This window comes from Sinohyriopsis cumingii, chromosome 8, assembly GCF_028554795.1.
Source record: "Sinohyriopsis cumingii isolate HCF-2022 chromosome 8, ASM2855479v2, whole genome shotgun sequence".
NCBI lineage: Eukaryota > Metazoa > Mollusca > Bivalvia > Unionida > Unionidae > Sinohyriopsis > Sinohyriopsis cumingii.
Genome location: NC_142968.1, coordinates 37,766,308 through 37,786,960, shown reverse-complemented (window position 1 = coordinate 37,786,960; position 20,653 = coordinate 37,766,308). Strand labels below are relative to the sequence as shown.

Here is a 20,653-nt window from a genome sequence, read left to right as displayed (position 1 = left end):
TTATATCAGACATGGAATATATCAATGAACGAATCGTTAAAATAATATCCGATAACAGCGATGATAATAAACAAAAATTCCTAACCGAGTATAATATCACAGAAGCCGATTTACCCGATTTCAAGTTTCCAGAATACAACGCGCCAGAACTAAGAAAGTCTCTTAATGATTTTCTCGGTCCATCAATTATCCTCAGACACGATAACGGAGATGGTGGTAGGCATATTGCTCCATACAACGTAAATATCGCATCGGTGATAGCAATCAATCTAGTGTGTGATGTTATCAAAGGGAGTTACCAGGTAGATACCAAGCAATCAAATCAAGCTCAACAGGGGTATATCCTTTATTCATTTTCACCAACAGCCCCTGCCGGATTTTTAATCGTTGAGAGCCCAATTAATCCGGTCTATATGCGATGCCATAATCGGTTTTTAACGAGAATTAATTTCAGACTTACCGATCAGTCAAATGACCTAATTGATCTACAAGAGGAGGAGTTAGTAATCACTGTTTGTAAGATCATTGTAAATAACTTCTTAGCAGCAGGGGGGGAAATGACATCGACGTGGTCGTCGCTGTGTTTACCGGATGCTGACAAAACTGGGATCGGCTCGCAGAAAAGTGTATTAAACCAAATGACGTCACCGTCGTGTAGGATGGACCGTTGTCGTTTTTTTTTTACCAGGCGCTGACTACACCGGATCCGCTGAGTGCAGAAAGTAATAATTAAGCAAAATAACGATTGGACAAAATGTCCGATTCGCCCCCCCTGCTTGGGCATTCAAACTGGGCAACGTTGCAGTGCAGGTAATAGAGGCATTCAGACTTGGTAAAGAGCAGGTAACATGGGCATTCAAACTGGGCAGAGTTGCAGTGCAGGTAATAGGGCATTCAGACTTGGTAAACAGCAGGTAACATGGGCATTCAAATTGGGCAAAGTTGCAGTGCAGATAATGTGGGAATTCAAATTGGGCAAAGTTGCAGTGCAAGTAATGTGGGCATTCAAACTGGGCAATTACTTAAATATTTTCCTAAAATTTGTACTAATTATTTTACTACATTATCTATTAAGAGTTAAGGAGAACAAACAACTCAAAATAAATTATATATTAGGATTACATATATTTGTCAGGATGTTGCAATTTATTTGCTTATGATCATTTACAATAACATGATTATCAATATCATGATCAATAAATAACAATATTATCAATATTATGATCATTAATGAGTAAAATGATTATCAGTATCATGATCTTTAGAGAGTAACATGATTTTCAATATGTAACAAATTATGTGTATCTCATGATCCTGTTTACTTCAGTATGTAGTAAAAGAACCATCAAACACATCTGTATTCAAAATGTATTGATTATAGTATGGCATTATGGCAATAGCTTTCAACACCGATTAAATTAAATTTCCACCTTTCTCTGGAGTGAATTTTTGGCTGATTTATTTACATATATTTGCATGTCCTACTGACAGATTGTGGGTGAAACTCAAGCCCCCCTCCCGGACGTGCTTCTGTCCCTAAGTGGTGGCAAGCAGTATAGGAGTAATAATGTCACAGGACAAGAGGGCACAATGATCTTTAATGATTTGGTGAGTAAAGGATCTAAGATTAAAAAGAAGCATAAAAGTTAACTTATATTTTTGACTCCACTACAGGGAATGTCACAAAAGGTGAGACAATGGTCACTATGTTTGTCCATCTGGATTAAACTTTTGGTTAATTTTTATTAAACTTCAGTGTGTCTCCTGTTTTCATCAGGGATCATCATCAGATATCGCCCACAAATATATCAGGGGTAAGGAATCTCCATAAAGATTGAAAGCCAGAGTTCAGTGGTCACAGGGAACAATTGCATAATTTTAGGTGTGTGGTCAGTTGTTAAAATTGTTGGATCTGGATGAATTATCATCAGACTGCACAAATTAAAGATGTTTACCAGAGGAGATAAATATTTCTGCTGATATGGAGGTCATAATGACTAAGGTCAAGATCACAGTTTCAGTTTATGATATCTTTCTTGGGGAAAAAACAAACATGCAAATGGATAGGGATTACTCTATTAACCAGATTCACCAGTGTACATGGCCCATTCCAGGAGCTTATGGATCTAAGCATCAAAGGTCAGCATCATGTTGTAAATTCTTGTTTAGTTTTTCAAAGTAAATTGGCAAGAGCTTTACAAAGGGGCTGTATCTTCTGTTTGCATACATATATTAGTATCAGATTTGTGACATGAGGGTTAAAAGGTCAGAGGTCAATATCACAGCGTTGTGTAGTACTTGAGCAGCAGCAGCATTGTCACAGGGAAGATGATAATAAATTTATGTGTTTTTCTTTTGTATGTGCTGTTGTATTGGGGTTATGCACAATTTGTAATGTTAAAACAGTTGCTGAAGCATGGGAAATGTTTGAACCCCAAGGCAGAGTGTTAAGGTTGAGACCTTTTCCCAAATGTCTTAAATGTTTTTCACCATCTACAGTTACCAACTTGGAATAAGAAAGAAATCTGTCATTTTGGGGATGGAAAGTTCAAAAGGTCAAGGTCACTGACTAAAGACACAATGGTTTCTGCATAGCTGCCAACCCTCACGAATTTGGTGCGAATTTCACGACTTTTTCAGCGATTCACGAATTCACGCCGTAAGACAAACATTCACGAATTTTCCGATCCTCAGTTATTTTAAATCTTTAATAAAATAACCGATTTCCCGTTAAGCGCTAGTCATGATATTCGCAGTTGCCGAAACGGTCCGATACCGCTGGTCACGATATTAGTAGATCTACAGCCGATTAGTACAGTTGGCCTGGTCGCAAGCATTTTAGCCTATTTTAATCTATATGTATAAGAGTAGTTTTACAAATGCTTTTGAGAGAAACTGGGGCCTAACCAGAAAATTTGCTCCGCGCATGCGTCAAAACACTGATTTGAGTTACCGTTCAGCATCGCATGTAAGATATTGAAAATGTCTTCACCGCCAAGGAAAAAGAAATGTATTACTCAAAAAGTGAAGTTTAATTTGGAATATATCAAAAATTGGCTGTGCATTTTGCCATTAAACATTGATATTCATTCATGCTTTTTGCACTCAGTGTGTCATCGCAGAGACGATGTGAGGAAGAATGTCGGTTGCAAAAAACACGTAGAAGTTGGGAAAATTAAGAATTCGCATATTTCAGCTCTGGAATATTTTAAACCATTGGTGGAAGACCCGCAGGCTACCAACGCTTAAGCATTATTTGTGAGTTTTCTTGTGTCAAACACAATCTACCTTTATCAGCTGGAGATCATGCTAAACATTTGTTCTGACATATGTTCCCGGACTCGAAAATCGCTTCCAAATTTTCCTGTGGAAGAACCAAAAATGCTGCAGCTCCTGTGCATTCCTCACAGCAACAGTGACAGCGAAAGAGTATTTTCTTTAGTGAGGAAAAATAAGACAGACTTTAAGGCCTCCTTAGCTGCAGAAAATTTGGCAGCAATTTTAGTCCCCAAGATCAACCAGCAGGCAAGAAGTCGGAACTGTTTAGAAAACAAATTTATGATCAAGCAGTTGAGGAAGTTCAAGTCTGCCACATTATCATGTCTTGATAAATAAATATTTCTGCATATATATAGTGTTTTATTTTTATTTTGCGAACTTGATATAGTGTAGTATTGACGGTCGGAGTAGTCAGAGTGGATGGAGTTATTGTCATAGTATTATTCACGAATTCGTGTCCAAATTCACGACTTTTTATCCCTATTTTCACTAATTATGAGCCTGGAAGGTTGGCAGCTATGTTTCTGTACAATAACATTTGTTTTACATAACATACCTTGACCAGACTTTATGTATGGCTTCCAATTTGGGTAAGGAAGACTCTTTAAGTAATCAGAGCAGTGTATATTTAAAGAAAAACTGCCATCTATGAGTAGCATGTATATTTAAATGGAACAACCCTGACCAAACTTTGTGGATGGCAAGCACTTAAAATAAAGAAACTTATTGATTCTGGGGTAAAGGTCAGAGGTTGCATGCCTGACTATTGCCTCCATATAGAACTATAAAACATGAAGCAGGCATATAGACTGCCATTTTTCCTTTATTGTTTTTAAAAGATAAACAATTTTTGTTTGCACAGTATATACTGATATACTGGTTATAATATAGGTGAAGGTTGAAAGGTGGAAAAAAATTTTGTAAGAAATCATCATCGCATTAAAGGATGCTGATTTGGTATCAAATGTGGCCACAGTTACTGTAAATATAAAAATCAGTTATTGAATGTACGGAATATGGGTTCATGGCATACATTTTTCCCACTAACTAATGTGGGTGTCAGAGAAATTTCATTTAAACAAACAATTACCTTGAACAACATTTTGATGTATTCTGCTTTTATATGTACTAGAACATGTACCATTTCTGTTCCAGATTTGCTGTTTTAATAATATCCTTTGATTATACACTTATTTGAAGTACTTAGTCCTAAAAATTATATTTTCATTTAGAAAAACACTAGTTTCACATTACAACAGCACTTTTGCCACTATAATGATTAGAAAAAACATTATTTTGTATTAGCATGTTGATGTACAACCTCTGAAATACATAACACTGATTGGCACATATTTCATTGTATCAAGTAGTATAATGGTATACATTTAAACAGAATTTTATGCCACTCTTATGATTAGAAAAACAATGATTGCATTTTATTAGCATGTAAATGTTCAATCTCTGAAATACATAACACTTATTGGCACACATTTAGCTGTGTCCAGTGGTATAATATTTTATTTTGGAGGTGAATATGAAGTTTTATGGACCAGTAACTTGGATATTTAATTCCCCCACGCCTGTATTCACAAAACTTTGCAAGTCCACACTCCCACTCAAAACTTGAGCTTCATGAATATTTGGAGGTCAATGTAAATGGTTTACAGGTTCATAAAACTTCACCCCAAACAGAGGTTCATAAAACTTCACCTGAAACAGAGGTTCATAATTGTTTTATTAAATGAGTTAATGCCATTTCAACTACATGGTGCAAATAAACATGATGTCATCATGAGTTTTTCATGGGACTTATATAATAAGATCTGATATGGTCCTAAGAAAGTATTTGAAGATGATAAAGATTAATGTACAATGTATGTCAATTTGGTCATGTAGGTACATTTACTGAAATTGTTAATTGTTGTTCAAACATTTAATACTAATGCAGTTTTTTAACCAAGTCTATTCAGTCCTGACTGTTGATTACTCTGCCCCATAAATGTCATTAAAAAAATTATTGATCACTGTGGACTTTTACAGTGGTGGCCAGGTACTATATTGGGTCAAGAAAGAGGATGTTGGGTTTGTGATAGCAAATAACAGGGGAGCACATTTAACGTGCACTGCTTTTGTAGTGACATCAGCAGCATGTTACATTCAATCCAGATTGTATTGGGTCACACCTTTAGGTTGACCGCATCTAAAAATGTACCTGGACTTTAACATTGATTTTTGCCATACCTGTTTCTCGGGGCATTAAATAATGACCATCCAAAGGAATAGGGATGTATGAGGATCCAAATAAAGTGAATAATTGCCATTTAATTGCATGTGTAATCAAATTAAATGCAGCTACATTCATTACTGAAATAGTCAGTACAGAACACATAGATGACCTGTATGAATTTTATTGTAGTTGGTGCTTGTAGTTTATCATTGCTTTAATACCTCCATCGTCTTATGCTTTGTGGCTATATTATTAAATGACTCCATGGGGGGGGGATTCTTGTTTTGGAAACCCAGTAATGTTTTTTTGTGTACCTTATATACTAGGTTAGAAGTTGAGTCCAACTGCAAACAGCATAATGAACCTGCAGACCAGGGTCTATGCTTATTGTTAACCAGGTTGCTCTTTACAAACTACATAGATATAGATCTGCTGGTGGGACCCTGAGTGGCCATGTGATCTAAAACGCTTACCATTATGGCTCACTGCCATCTCACCTGTCTGCGTGGGTTTAAGTGTTGGGCTCAACCATTGTGGATATGTGAGGAAACTTGCCAATAGCTTCTTGTGGGTCAGTGGTTCTTTCAGGGTTTTCCCAGGTTTTTCCTCCACCATTTATACTGGCTGCCATTTATAGTCTATCTTGTGCTGAAAAATGGCATTAAACCTTTTAACAACAACAACAACAGATCTGCTGTCACATAATGCAATGGCAGATCTGTATTTATGCAGTTTGCATTTGGATCCAATGTTAAGGCAAGGGTATAAGTTGATGTGGTTTATAATAGTTATATTGGTACAAAAGAAAGGTTATGAGTTTTATAAAAAAATTATTATGAGTGTCCTTGATCATGTTGCAGAGTCCAGGCCAGTACTTCCTGCGGCCCATGATGAAGGAGTACAAGTTTGAACCATCCTCTCAGATGATTGATGTTCTTGAGGGCACTACAATGGACATCAAGATCATGGGAGTAAGAGTGGCCTTCAGGTAAAATTAGGTTTATGTTCTTTTTGTTTTTTAAAGGATATTGGTTTGTGTGGCTTGACTAAGACTAAAATCTGGGATCCCATATAGCTAGCCAGGTGCTTGACCATCTCAGATATCTCTTAATGAGCTAATATCCATCATAGGCATACACTTATGACCCATAATCTTGCTGTTTGAGATCTCTCCTTGAGACCCATATTCCCACTGTTTGAGCTCTCTCCTTTTGACCCATGGTCTCACTGAGGTCTCTCCTTATAACCTATAGTCTCACTGTTTAAGATCTCTCCTTATGGTCCACAGTCTCATTGTTTCATAGCACTCATTTTAACTCATGGTCTACTGTTTAAGAGCTCTCTTTGTGACTCATACTCTCACTTTTTGAGATATCTCCTTGTGACCCATACTCTCACTGTTTGAGATATCTCCTTGTAACCCATGGTCTCATTGTTTCATATCACTTCTTGTGACCCATAGTCTCATTGAGATATCTCCTTGTGACCCATGGTCTCGCTGTTTCATATCATTTTTTGTGACCCATAGTCTCATTGAGATATCTCCTAGTGTCTTAATCAACCACTGACCCTTATGAGACTCAAATTGAGAAGTTATCATCCTCATAGTTTATGAGGTGAACACTAAATCTCGAAATAGTTGACACCTCCATATAACAAACACCTGCTTTCAAAGAACATGAATTAGATGCAACTATCCATCATTCCTTTTTTACTACTACAACTGGTACTACTGGTATTACCACTACTGTATTTAAAAAGAGGATGAAACTTATTTACCAGCTAATCTCCTATGAGGCCTTCATGATGAATAAATGTAGGATGGAATAACAAAAATAATAAGGAATACAACAAAGCTGTAATATATAGAGATGAGGGTTCAGTGTCTCAAACCATTACATATTTAACCTTTATGTACAAGACACTAAGGATTATAATTTTTGATTACCTAGGCATCCTTTATAAACAGGTTTCATTTCATTAGGTCTTACTAGATCTGCAAGAAATATGGACAGATAGAATGGGATACAAAACCAAAGGTTCAGATTAATTATATTATGGCTTTTACAGTAGACCAGCTATCTAAGCTCATGCCCACAGCAGCAGCTGCTGTTTGTAGCTCTAATGGTCATAGACCTGAAGAGCTTATGGAATTGCCTGTTGTTCATTGTCTGTCTGTCTGTCTCTCTGTCATCCATCTGGTCTGTTTGTTATCACTACTCCAAAACTATAAATATACTCTTCCCAAGATCTAGTTTGTCCTGAATTAAAATGGTGCTGCATTGGCATACAATATATCCATCATGGTAGCCAATTGAAAATCCAGAAGATTTCATATGTTGCCTTGTTGGACCTAAATGAAAATGGTGCTTATATGACCTTTGTCATGGTCAACATGGCAGCCATCTTGGAAATCTCAGTATTGATACTGCAATTGAATGGATGGTCATAATGACATGTGGTTTTAACCAGACGACTTCTTCTGTTGTCTAGTTGCTCTTAAATGAAAATGATCCGAATCCATCTTGAAATCTTGTTATCACAACTCATACTGCATGTATGGTCATATCAACATGGATGACCACTCTGGTGGCCTAGTGGTTAGAGCATCCACTTCGAATGGGGGAGGTCATGGGTTTGATCCATGGCTGAGTCATACCAGAGACTTACTAAAATGATCCTAACAGCTGCCTCATTTGGTGCTTATCATTAAGAGGTTAGTGTTAGGACTGGTTGGCCTGGTGTCAGGATAATGGGACTGGGTGGGACATCATGCTACATGACTGCGGCATAATGCCTCAATAAACTGCCACATTGCAGACATCGTAGAAATATGACTGAAATTTTTTTAAAGTTACGTTAAAAATGCAAATCACATCACATCACATCAACATGGATTTCCAGTAAAAGATTACATCTAGTTGGTCTCATGAAATTTGTGCCAATCTTACATCAGCCTGAATGCCATAGTCAAGAATTTTCGAGATAGCTTCAACTCACTGCAGATAAAAGAAGAAACTGTCTTATATGGGATTCTGAAAATACTTTTCAGCCATTTGAACATCAATACATTCAAGGGAATCCTGTTTGTGTTTTGGTAATGTGATGGACAGGATCACAAGGTATTGATGCATTCTGTGATTTGTCTATTTATTCATTTATTCTTTAAATGAGGGGCCCAGGGTGGCCAAGTGGTCTAACAGATCACTTATGTCTCACCTTTGCATAGGTTCAGATCTTGGCTTGGCCAGTGTAGGTATGAGATGGAAGCTTTCCAGTAGCACCCTGTGGGTCAGTGGTTCTTCCTGTGTTCTTCCTCCACTAATTATACTGGCTGCCATATACAGCCTACCATATGCTGAAAAATGGCATTTAACACATAAAACTATAATATTCTTTGAATCTTATCTGCCATTTATATAATACTGTTTGGAAGAAAAAAAATGTTTACATTATGTAAACTCTCGATTATTGACAAAGTATTGTATAAAGTCCCACCATTTAAAATAATGTAAATCAATTTTTGATGCCTTTTAAAGAAATGTTGAAGAAAAACCAAAATAATATTCTCTGAACTTTGAATATAAGTTCAAAGTTATGTATAATCAGTTTGTTTATTTCTGCTTTGAATATTTTTTAGCTGAACAGTTTTAATGATATAAATGATTTTATGTTCACCAGATTTCACCATAGTTTACGAGAGAAAGATGACAGTTTTAATGATATAAATGATTTTATGTTCATCAGATTTCACCATAGTTTTCGAGAGAAAGATGACAGTTTTAATGATATAAATGATTTTATGTTCACCAGATTTCACCATAGTTTTCGAGAGAAAGATGTTAGTGTTTTTTAGATTAAAATTGTCCTTCTGAATTTCAGCTGTTATGGTCAGGTAACTTCTCTGAACGGTGAGCCAGAACCAGGGGTGATTGTTGAGGCTATGGGACAGGATAGGTGTAACATGTATCAAGAGGAAAGCAAGACTGATCAGAATGGACAGTACAGAATCAGGGGTCTTGAAGTAAGACAATTTTATGAATGAAGGCATTCATCAGTTTGGTTGTTTATCATCCATGCACCTTTTGGGGGGTTTAAGTTTTACGTAGTGAAACAAATTGTCCACAACATGTGTTACAGAAAATGTTTCTTAGATTTGAACAATTTGAAAGTGATGGACCGAAAGAGTGCACATGCATGTAGTGATATCTTTAAGGGCTGTTCCAGTAAAACATATACCTCCTCCCTCCCCGGGGGGGCAGGCACTTTCAAATTCAATCAACCCACAACAGAAGCAATTTAAAAAAATTATGATGTACCGTCAGATATGTTTTATTTGAAAAACACTCCCCCGACAGAAGTATATTTTTTTAACATAATTTCTGGCTATGGGTTAGTGGGCAGTAGAAGCGATTTTAATATTAGATTGGGGACAGAAGCGATTTAAATGACAGCTGGCTGGAGGTACTCTACTGAATACTTATAGATAATATAATCTACTGCATATTTTTATTTGTATTCATTCATTATAATCAATCTTTTGTTTGTCTATCTGTCAGCCATGTATGGCTCTGATACTGTGAATCACAAATTTTCATGGTGGTTTATTGTATATGTCATTGATCAGTTCCTTAATACCTACTAATTTAACATCCATGAATATAGATTTTATAACATGGATTTCTAATACAGAAATGATGAATTTGTATCCTTACTAAACTGTGTGCTTACTAAAGTGATTACTATATTTTGCTATTTTTCTTTGTTCTCAGGCATGCTGCTTTTGATTAGAATAATAGTTAAATCTTGTATTGCTTTAACTGTGTGGTTAGATGCTATGATTCCTTGTTATTATTTTTTTCAATAAATGTTTTGGTAAACTTATAATTCATGATTTGTCAGAGAAAAAAACATTAATGCCTGTGGAAGTGATGTTGCATTATTTCTGCCTATTTTTACACTATATCATATCTTGTAAGAACATATATTTCAGTTACCAATGTTTTATTTTTATGCTTGTTGCAGGACTAATATAAAGTTTAAAAAAACAAAAGAAATACAGCAAGTGAAATATTTTTATATCATTAATTAGATTTTAAAATATGGATGAAAGTAAAGGAATCATTTTTCCCAAAGTACTCATAAAATCAATGTCATTGCAGTTAACTGTATTGTCAACAAAACATCATCATCACTGATGGCCTAGCAGTAATATTCTGCACTTTCAATCCAGTTGTCACAGGTTCTATCTCCCACTTCTAGTCTTTCATATGAGTCTTATACCTATGGCCTGAGGGGCTTTCATGGCCGAATGGTACAATATGCTTGTCATGTGATTACTTGCCTCCAATGTGTAAATGAGAATGTTGTCACTTACTTGTGGAAGGTCAGTGGTTTTACATAAGTGGCATTTGGTGTCTCAGAAGTACTTGGATTTTCTTAAGCAGTAAAACTGGCTGCCATATATAGATTCTCTTCATCTGAAAATGGTGTAAAGGCCATAATGATCTACCGAAGACTGAGACCTCATGTCTAAATGACTTCGGCAGTTGGAGATAAACATCAAATCAACAGAAGCTCCATGTTCCTAAGTGTACTAAGGTGCTTGCTTTTACGTCACTTGCACATCTCACAGAGTGAGTTTTTGTCACAGATCAGCCAATTTAGGTTGGTGGTCTTTCAGGGTTCTTTCTCCACCTAATATTTTGTATAAAAAAAAACATCAAAAAACAAACCAAACCAAACTAAATCAACCAACTAATCAACTGCGGCAACAACAGCAAAGATAATAGTCCATCATTTTTGCCCCAGCTGTATGAGTTTATAAATTTTGACTCTAGTAATTTTTGTAGACCTTGGAATATCGTCAGTTATGCCTTTCTGACAGTTACCAAAAAGTCATCATCAGTTTGTACAAATGGATTTTTCATGGTGAGCATATGAGAAGTCTTAAGCAATCCTGCATCATGCACTGCTGAAAAGTTTACATTTTAGCTCACTTAAAGTTTCTCTTACGATGTCCATTATTCCAACTAGAACTGGTATAACTTATTCAAGGTATATTCACCAAATATCTGGAGATATGCATCTGTAATAAATATTTGTAACAAAATATGAGAACGCATCAATGTTTCTCAATGAAGCATTTGAACTGAGCAACAACCAGAATCAACAAACCAAGAAATAAAATTATTCACATCTCTCAGGCAGAAGTACAGTGTGTAACAGTAATCATAATCTGCTAAATTTGCCAATTTTTTTTACAACCATACTGATTTAGTGGATGTAATCACCAGAATGGACAGAAACAGACCAGAACAGATATAACCAGAAGGTTAAAATCAATTTGATACATCTTTTAAGTAGCAAAATTCACATTGGTTTTATTAACTGTACACTTTTTATTGTCTTCCCGTTGATGTAATTTCTTACTGAAGCTGAGGGAAAAAAAATGTTGCACACATGAAAAAAGAGGCACATTTCTACTCATTATTGTTTTTATTATACTTCTCCATTCCAGCCTGTTCTTTTCATCTTGTCCCCCCTCCCCCATACTGTTTGTCTTGTTTATGATATGTATCTAAATTTGTCAATTACTTTTTCTACTACTATACTAAATGTTTGTGAATATGCATATCAATGTGAAATGCAACAGGGAAACTAAATCCAAGATTGAAAACCTCTACATTTCTTGATGTATTCTGCTTGGATTCCATGTTTCAGTACAAAACTCAACAATTCAGGACTCGCTGTACTAATTTAGTTCCCACTGTAAACATCTGCAAACACCATGATATTAAAATTCAGTAACTTAAAACAGTATAGACTGAGACACATCTATGACAACGTTTGTGAAAACAAAACCATAACAGCTGCAACATTTTCTGGACCTACACAAATTTGAAATGTGTGATTTCAATACTGCACCAAAGAGTCAGGTGCTGATTTCAGTAAAGAGTCTTCCAAACTCAAGTCTGTAAAGGGACAGAAATTATGTTAATAAAATAATGTCTCTCACTTTTTTCAGTTACAAGTAGGACAAGCTTTCAAAAGATTCTTTTTACTAAAATCTTACTTTCATTATCAGCCGATCAGGGACAGTCAAACCCATATTTACTCTATTTTATCTTCACTGATTTATAGTATGGTTCTTGTTCTTTCATATCTGTAGTAATGTGAGTCCTTCAGCAACTCTCAAAGGTTGTGAGCCTTTTTCAAACATGCTGACTGGACACACTGTAAGATAATGTTCAAGTAACAGAAATACCTTGGGATAACCATAGACCAATAAAATCAAATAAAAGTCAAGTTATGTCCCCTGTAGGGATGCTGCCAGGATCTCGGGAAGTTTTGTGTGTGTGTGTGTGTGTGTGATCTCCAATGAGGAAGTGATGATGGGAGGAATAGCCATTGTTAAATATCTCCCTAACACTTAAATATCTGTCACTCTTTCTTACTGTTCCACTCTGTTAAGGCTCTACTGAAATCAAAATATTCAAAGAGATGTCATCCCTAGTTGTATAGCGATAATTAATGTGGAGTCATTGGGCATGGTCACGTGGCTGTGGTGGGGTCATGGTTGGGATGACAGAAAGACCAGAGGGTTACTCCATATTTGACAGCTAATTACGATGTTATCAAAAGAATTAAAAAATTTCTAACAATTCATTTGGACTTGGATTATATACTTGATTCATAGTCAATGAACAGGTTCTAAAATTGATGTGTTTATTTTGGAGCCATGTTCCTCCATCACATTCAAGATTTGAATATACCAAAGGTGAAAAATTAGTACAGTTGCATCCTAAATTACTATCATGGCTAGTTTAAATGTTATTTAATGTGAGACTTTAATGCCAGAACTCATAGCTTCAGTGATTTTTGAGTTAGAAAAATGAATTTCTTCTCAAACAACTCAATTTGATGCAGATAGCATTGTTTTTTAATGATACTGTGAGAATTCTTGATGTGTAAAAATTGCACAAGAAACAAACAACATCAGATCAGAAAATTAATATCACTGGGAAAATACTGATAGGAATATGCAGAAATAATGATATTATTATTGAAATGGAATATGTGGTGACAATACGAGTTCTGGTTCCATGACTTTGCAAAATACATCTTGTACAACTATTCTGTTGTTTCTAACACATAAAGTTGACCCACTTTTTACTTTAGTCCCTTGCTAATTAATAGTTTTAGATTTTACAACAGTAAGCACATTTTACCTTTTGACAATAGTACATGATTACAAATATTTAGATTGCAAGAAAATAGAAGTTACAATTTTATTAAAGGTACTGGTACCAGTAAAACTAAAGGAGATGGTAAAAAAGAATCAGGCTGAGCAGATTAGTAGTGTAGTAAAGAATCCATATATCAGAATGACATCAAGTATTTTTTCATCAATTTCATCATTATTAATGACACTGCTTCAAAATGTTGTGTACTAGATAATAGTAATCCAATATGTAATACAAATACCAAATGATGACCTGGAACTAAGTGCCAAAAGTTCTGCAGAAAATATCACCATGATCAAAATATACATCGGAAGAAGTTAGAACTGAACATAAACAGGACAAATTTTATCCATCTTGCTTTGAGTTTACACAGACCAGTCAGTCTCTTATGTTTAATGTCATTTAATTTTTGCATATAGAGAGCTTGTACTAAATTTGGTAATACATCTGCATGATATAAAAGTTTGTCGCATTATTCTTTTGTTGCCATAGGGGTTCTGCCAACTAGAGATCTACACATATGTTATTATGTTGTATGGGGATTCTCTGATGTTCCCTATGAGCATTAATCTGTTAATTGTTTCTGAATTTAATGTAATCCTCCTGCTCTGTATATGAATATTATTATGTGCTGAGAACTCCTTTCATTGCCTGCTGTCTGAAACACATATGTGTAATTTTCAACATCTCACAGGTATGGGTATTCTCTCTTGAATATCTCTGTTCCAAAATGAAAAGTTTGGCCAGAGGTCTTGCTAGGATTTTAAAACTAGGAGTCCAGGACTCCCATTTTGGTAAAAGTAGGAGTCCCACTAGCATAAATTGCAGTCCCCTCCCAGAAAACTATGCAAATTATAAGAACTATTGGTTGCCATTGAGTTTAATTTCTACATTCTTTATAACACTGATAGAACTCTTGTTTGTCCATCAGAGAGAGTCTGAATTTTGTCAATCCAAGGAACATCTTATTCAAAACACTAAGCAAGGCATCACACACTTTCTTACACTTGGCTACTGTCGCATCCAAACTAACATGAACTCTGCCAAAGATCCACTTTCTTATATCAGTGCTTTGCTGTCTCTTATACCAGATTTTTTCTCTTCCCTAATAATGCATTAGGGTTTTAAGTCCAACATTCCCATAGTCTGCTTGAATAAATATAACCGGCATATTGTCCATCCAACTCATACATTGGACTCACACTCAACATCAATTTTAGGCTCAAAATCACACACTGGTATTTCCAGTGACATTTTCCCAATGTCCAAAAGACCGATAATCATGAAATTCATTGTCATCATAGCTACCAGCCATTTTGGGTTCCTGTGTGGCTTTTATTCGAAACATGCATTTGTAAAACTTCCATGAAGAAAATAAGGTTAAAACGTCCATAAAATGCTAGTTCCAGGGCCCATTGAACCAATCAATTTAGTTTAACAGCCATTCATGTCGAACCGAAGTATCCAACTATCTGGATGTTGCATAAGTGCTGCAAGACCGCTACTGACAGTGCAAATTACATCGCGAAATGCATTTTTAAAATTAACAGTTTAATAAAAATTGTATATTGGCAAAGCACAGGTTTTATATCTGTGATGTTGACGTAATTTGCAGAACATGTATCACTGCTTTGAAAGTACATGAACTCATACAAATTATGTGCACTTACATGTACTGGCATCATTTTCTGACCCAGTGTTTTATTCACGTTAGATCACTATGAGGGAGTTAGATGTGATTTTAAATATATATTTTTTTCTTCTTCTGACAACCCCACCAGCGATTTCCCATTTTGTTAACACAACCCACAACAGAAGTGATTTTCCTAACCAACCTTCCACTGTCAGAATCAAAATAGTTTGAAACACAACCTCCTATGGAAGTCTTTTTGAAGTGCCATCCCCATGGGGAATATATGTTTTACTGGAACAGCCCTAAGGTTTTCCAAGGAAGGACATTAGATCAAAAGGTTGAGGATGTTTATGAATAGCTGAGGGGAGGGGGAGGGATTGGACCATCTTAGTCACCTTCATGACCATCCTGTCACCTAGGTGAAATCAGCAGACTTCCTGGATCATAGTTGGATGCCATCAGCGTTACTTCACAGTGTTCTTTTTTATGTTGAGAAAATTCTTGACTTTTGTTCAAATTATTAATAAATGTAAGACACACTCTTTAGGTCAGAATCAGAATCTTTTCTCAGTACTTGTTGCTAGTACAACCATTACACATCGTGTAGTTACATCTTCAGATTATTATTTCGAGGGTCTTTTTATGACCCTACATCAGTAATAGAATGAGGCATGGTGTTTTGCTGCTGTCTATGTTTATAACTTTTTTATGTTCCTCCAAAATTTGTTTTAGATTAATCAGATTTCGAAAACTTTATCATGGTCATGAGTTGATGTTCTGATTTTATTTTCAGACTTTTATTTTTTTTTCTCAGTTTTTTGGTTCATATTTTTAAATTTAGATATTTGTGACAAAAACCTTGTTTGCACAGTTAGGCAAAAACCATATTGGTGATGGTTTGAGGTTTAGAGCCATTTTTCAGCACGTGAAAATCTGTATATGGCAGCCAGTATATATTGTGGTGAAAGAACCTGGGAAGAAGTACAGACTTACAGGAAGCTACAGGCAAGGTTTCTAACATACTTTGGGTAAAAGGAGATTTGAACTGCATGACAGAGGTGAGATGTTTGAGTAATCCATAAAGGTGAGTACCTTAGACCACTAGGCCAGAAACCACTTTTGAAAGACAAATAAAATTTGGTAGACATAATTGTAATCATATGTAGATGACCTTATTAGTATCCTGGGTATGGACTTTTGTGATCAGTTGTGATGTTGAGGGGTACCCAATGTGTGGGGTATTGTGACCAGCTGTGATGTTGAGGGGTACCCAAGGTGTGGGGTATTGTGACCAGCTGTGATGTTGATGGCTACCCTAGGTGTGGACTGTGACCAGCTGTGATGTTGAGGGGTACCCCTAGTGTGGACTGTTGTGACCAGCTGTAATGTTGAAGGCTACCCCATGTGTGGACTATAGTGACCAGCTGAGATTTTGTTGAGGGCTATCCCATGTGTGGACTATTGTGACCAGCTGTGATGTTGAAGGCTACCCCATGTGTGGACTATAGTGACCAGCTGAGATTTTGTTGAGGGCTACCCCATGTGTGGACTATTGTGACCAGCTGAGATTTTGAAGGCTACCCCTTGTGTGGACTGTAGTGACCAGCTGTGATGTTGAGGGGTACCCCTGGTGTGGACTGTTGTGACCAGCTGTGATGTTGAAGGCTACCCCAGGTATTGACTATTGTGACCAGCTGTGATGTTGAAGGCTACCCCATGTGTGGACTATAGTGACCAGCTGAGATTTTGTTGAGGGCTACCCCATGTGTGGACTATTGTGACCAGCTGTGATGTTGAAGGCTACCCCATGTGTGGACTATAGTGACCAGCTGAGATTTTGTTGAGGGCTACCCCATGTGTGGACTATTGTGACCAGCTGAGATTTTGAAGGCTACCCCTTGTGTGGACTGAAGTGACCAGCTGTGATGTTGAGGGGTACCCCTGGTGTGGACTGTTGTGACCAGCTGTGATGTTGAAGGCTACCCCAGGTATTGACTATTGTGACCAGCTGTGATGTTGAAGGCTACCCCATGTGTGGACTGTAGTGACCAGCTGCGATTTTGTTGAGGGCTACCTTAGGTATGGACTGTTGTGACCAGCTGTGATGTTGAATGCTACCCCATGTGTGGACTATTGTGACCAACTGTAATGTTGTTGACGGGTACCCCAGGTGTTGACTGTGACCAGCTGTGATATTGTTGAAGGCTACTCCAGGTGTGGACTATTGTGACCAGGTGTGATGTTGTTGAGATCTACCCCAGGTGTAGACTGTGACCAGCTGTGATGATGTGTACCCCAGTTGTGACTGTGACCAGCTGTGATGTTGAGGAGTACCCCAGGTGTGGACTGTTGTGACCAGCTGTGATGTTGCAGGCTACTCCAGGTATCGACTATTGTGACCAGCTGTGATGTTGAAGGCTACCCCATGTGTGGACTGTAGTGACCAGCTGCGATTTTGTTGAGGGCTACCTTAGGTATGGACTGTTATAACCAGCTGTGATGTTGAATGCTACCCCATGTGTGGACTATTGTGACCAACTGTAATGTTGTTGACGGGTACCCCAGGTATTGACTGTGACCAGCTGTGATGTTGAAGGTTACCCCAGATGTTTACTATTGTGACCAGCTGTGGTATTGTTGAAGGCTACTCCAGGTGTGGACTATTGTGACCAGGTGTGATGTTGTTGAGATCTACCCCAGGTGTAGACTGTGACCAGCTGTGATGATGTGTACCCCAGTTGTGACTGTGACCAGCTGTGATGTTGAGGAGTACCCCAGGTGTGGACTGTTGTGACCAGCTGTGATGTTGCAGGCTACTCCAGGTATCGACTATTGTGACCAGCTGTGATGTTGAAGGCTACCCCATGTGTGGACTGTAGTGACCAGCTGTGATTTTGTTGAGGGCTACCTTAGGTATGGACTGTTATAACCAGCTGTGATGTTGAATGCTACCCCATGTGTGGACTATTGTGACCAACTGTAATGTTGTTGACGGGTACCCCAGGTATTGACTGTGACCAGCTGTGATGTTGAAGGTTACCCCAGATGTTTACTATTGTGACCAGCTGTGGTATTGTTGAAGGCTACTCCAGGTGTGGACTATTGTGACCAGGTGTGATGTTGTTGAGATCTACCCCAGGTGTAGACTGTGACCAGCTGTGATGATGTGTACCCCAGCTGTGACTGTGACCAGCTGTGATGTTGAGGAGTACCCCAGGTGTGGACTGTTGTGACCAGCTGTGATGTTGCAGGCTACTCCAGGTATCGACTATTGTGACCAGCTGTGATGTTGAAGGCTACCCCATGTGTGGACTGTAGTGACCAGCTGTGATTTTGTTGAGGGCTACCTTAGGTATGGACTGTTGTGACCAGCTGTGATGTTGAATGCTACCCCATGTGTGGACTATTGTGACCAACTGTAATGTTGTTGACTGTGACCAGCTGTGATGTTGAAGGTTACCCCAGATGTTTACTATTGTGACCAGCTGTGGTATTGTTGAAGGCTACTCCAGGTGTGGACTATTGTGACCAGGTGTGATGTTGTTAAGATCTACCCCAGGTGTAGACTGTGACCAGCTGTGATGATGTGTACCCCAGTTGTGACTGTGACCAGCTGTGATGTTGAGGAGTACCCCAGGTGTGGACTGTTGTGACCAGCTGTGATGTTGCAGGCTACTCCAGGTATCGACTATTGTGACCAGCTGTGATGTTGAAGGCTACCCCATGTGTGGACTGCAGTGACCAGCTGTAATGTTGTTGACGGGTACCCCAGGTATGGATTATTGTGACCAGCTGTGATGTTGAATGCTACCCCATGTGTGGACTATTGTGACCAGCTGTAATGTTGTTGACGGGTACCCCAGGTGTTGACTGTGACCAGCTGTGATGTTGAAGGTTACCCCAGGTGTTTACTATTGTGACCAGCTGTGATGTTGTTGAAGGCTACCCCAGGTGTGGACTGTTGTGACCAGCTGTGATGTTGTTGAGGGCTACCCCAGGTGTGGACTGTGACCAGCTGTGATGTTGAGGGGTACCCGAGGTTTTGACTATTGTGACCAGCTGTGATGTTGTTGAGGGCTACCCCAGGTGTGGAATGTTGTGACCAGCTATGATGTTGTTGATTCTCTTCTTAGCAATTTTGAATAAAAATTGTATTAAAATTGATATATGAGAGCATCTTAGCATTTTTTCCCTTTCATGCAAAGCAGTATTCCAGAAATAAGTATCATTCTTTGATTTCTCTTTTTGTGAATTTGATTGTTTCTATAAACTTTGAAGTTAAACACTGATTCATTGCTCAGTTTAGGTACCATGTATACTAACTTATAAGTCAAGTCCAGCAACAAACAACATACATCAGATCATAGTCCATGTTGTTCTGCTGATTACTCCAAACAAAATACAGAGACTCAGATTTGCTGGCACATGATATGAAGGCAGATCTGGGTTTGTGCAGTTTGCATTCGGACTTGTGTGCCTGTTTATATGGTACCAATCATTTTCACACACCACTTTTCTCTTGATCTTATGATTGAAAACTCCACTTTCTTACTTGCTGAAACTCCCTTTTTACTGAAATTTGAATTGACTAAGTTTTGAATTGAAGTTATACGACTAATGACAGTGCATTCATTTGTTTATTATTGCTGATATAAAGTTTCATCTTTTTCTTCAGCCAAACTGTACATACGAAGTTCGTCTGAAGATTGGAAATGTCAACAAGCACATCGAAAGGGCTGCTCCCAAGTCTAGATTTATTTTGGTAATTTCTACTTTTCTTTTAGTGCCTCAGTTTGTTGCAAACCTGGATTTTATTTGTTATTTGCTGTGCATTGGTTATGCTACTTTAAAGAAGATATATATGGTTTTTATCATGTGTGGTAGTGCTCTGGTAAGTGGAACCAGAGAGGCATAAGACTGACCAATCTGACCTTTTGCCACACCTTATGTATGAATAGTTCTGATACCAGCTGTCCACCCAATCGACAGCTAGGCATAGCAGCCATGAGCCAACCATCCATCTGTCAGTTAGTCATTCTCCTTGGTCATCCAGATGGCAAGACCCTGTCCCAAACATTACTTCAAGTGCACAGTAAAAGTTGTGAAACAAGAAACCCAGGTGAAAGAGTATATCACCGGTCAAGCCCTTCTTTTGTGGCTGAAGTGGTTTTTATGCTTGGTGTACTCTAAATTTTCAAAAGGTCAGAATCACCTCATTAATATTTCAGCTTAAGAAATGAGAGTGATATCTGTGAGCCTCACTTTTGA

The 20,653-nt window shown here is 37.7% G+C and overlaps 1 protein-coding gene across 1 annotated transcript in view; it reads left to right on the top strand.

Annotated features, from left to right (window-relative positions):
* The window catches only part of LOC149793311 (BOS complex subunit NOMO1-like), a 185,666-nt gene that overhangs the window by 144,405 nt on the left and 20,608 nt on the right, over positions 1-20,653 (top strand). The window contains exons 22-25 of the mRNA XM_089967278.1: positions 1,492-1,608; positions 6,367-6,494; positions 9,389-9,530; positions 20,061-20,147. Of these exons, the coding sequence (XP_089823404.1) occupies positions 1,492-1,608; positions 6,367-6,494; positions 9,389-9,530; positions 20,061-20,147 (474 nt within the window). The remainder of the gene's footprint in view (positions 1-1,491; positions 1,609-6,366; positions 6,495-9,388; positions 9,531-20,060; positions 20,148-20,653) is intronic.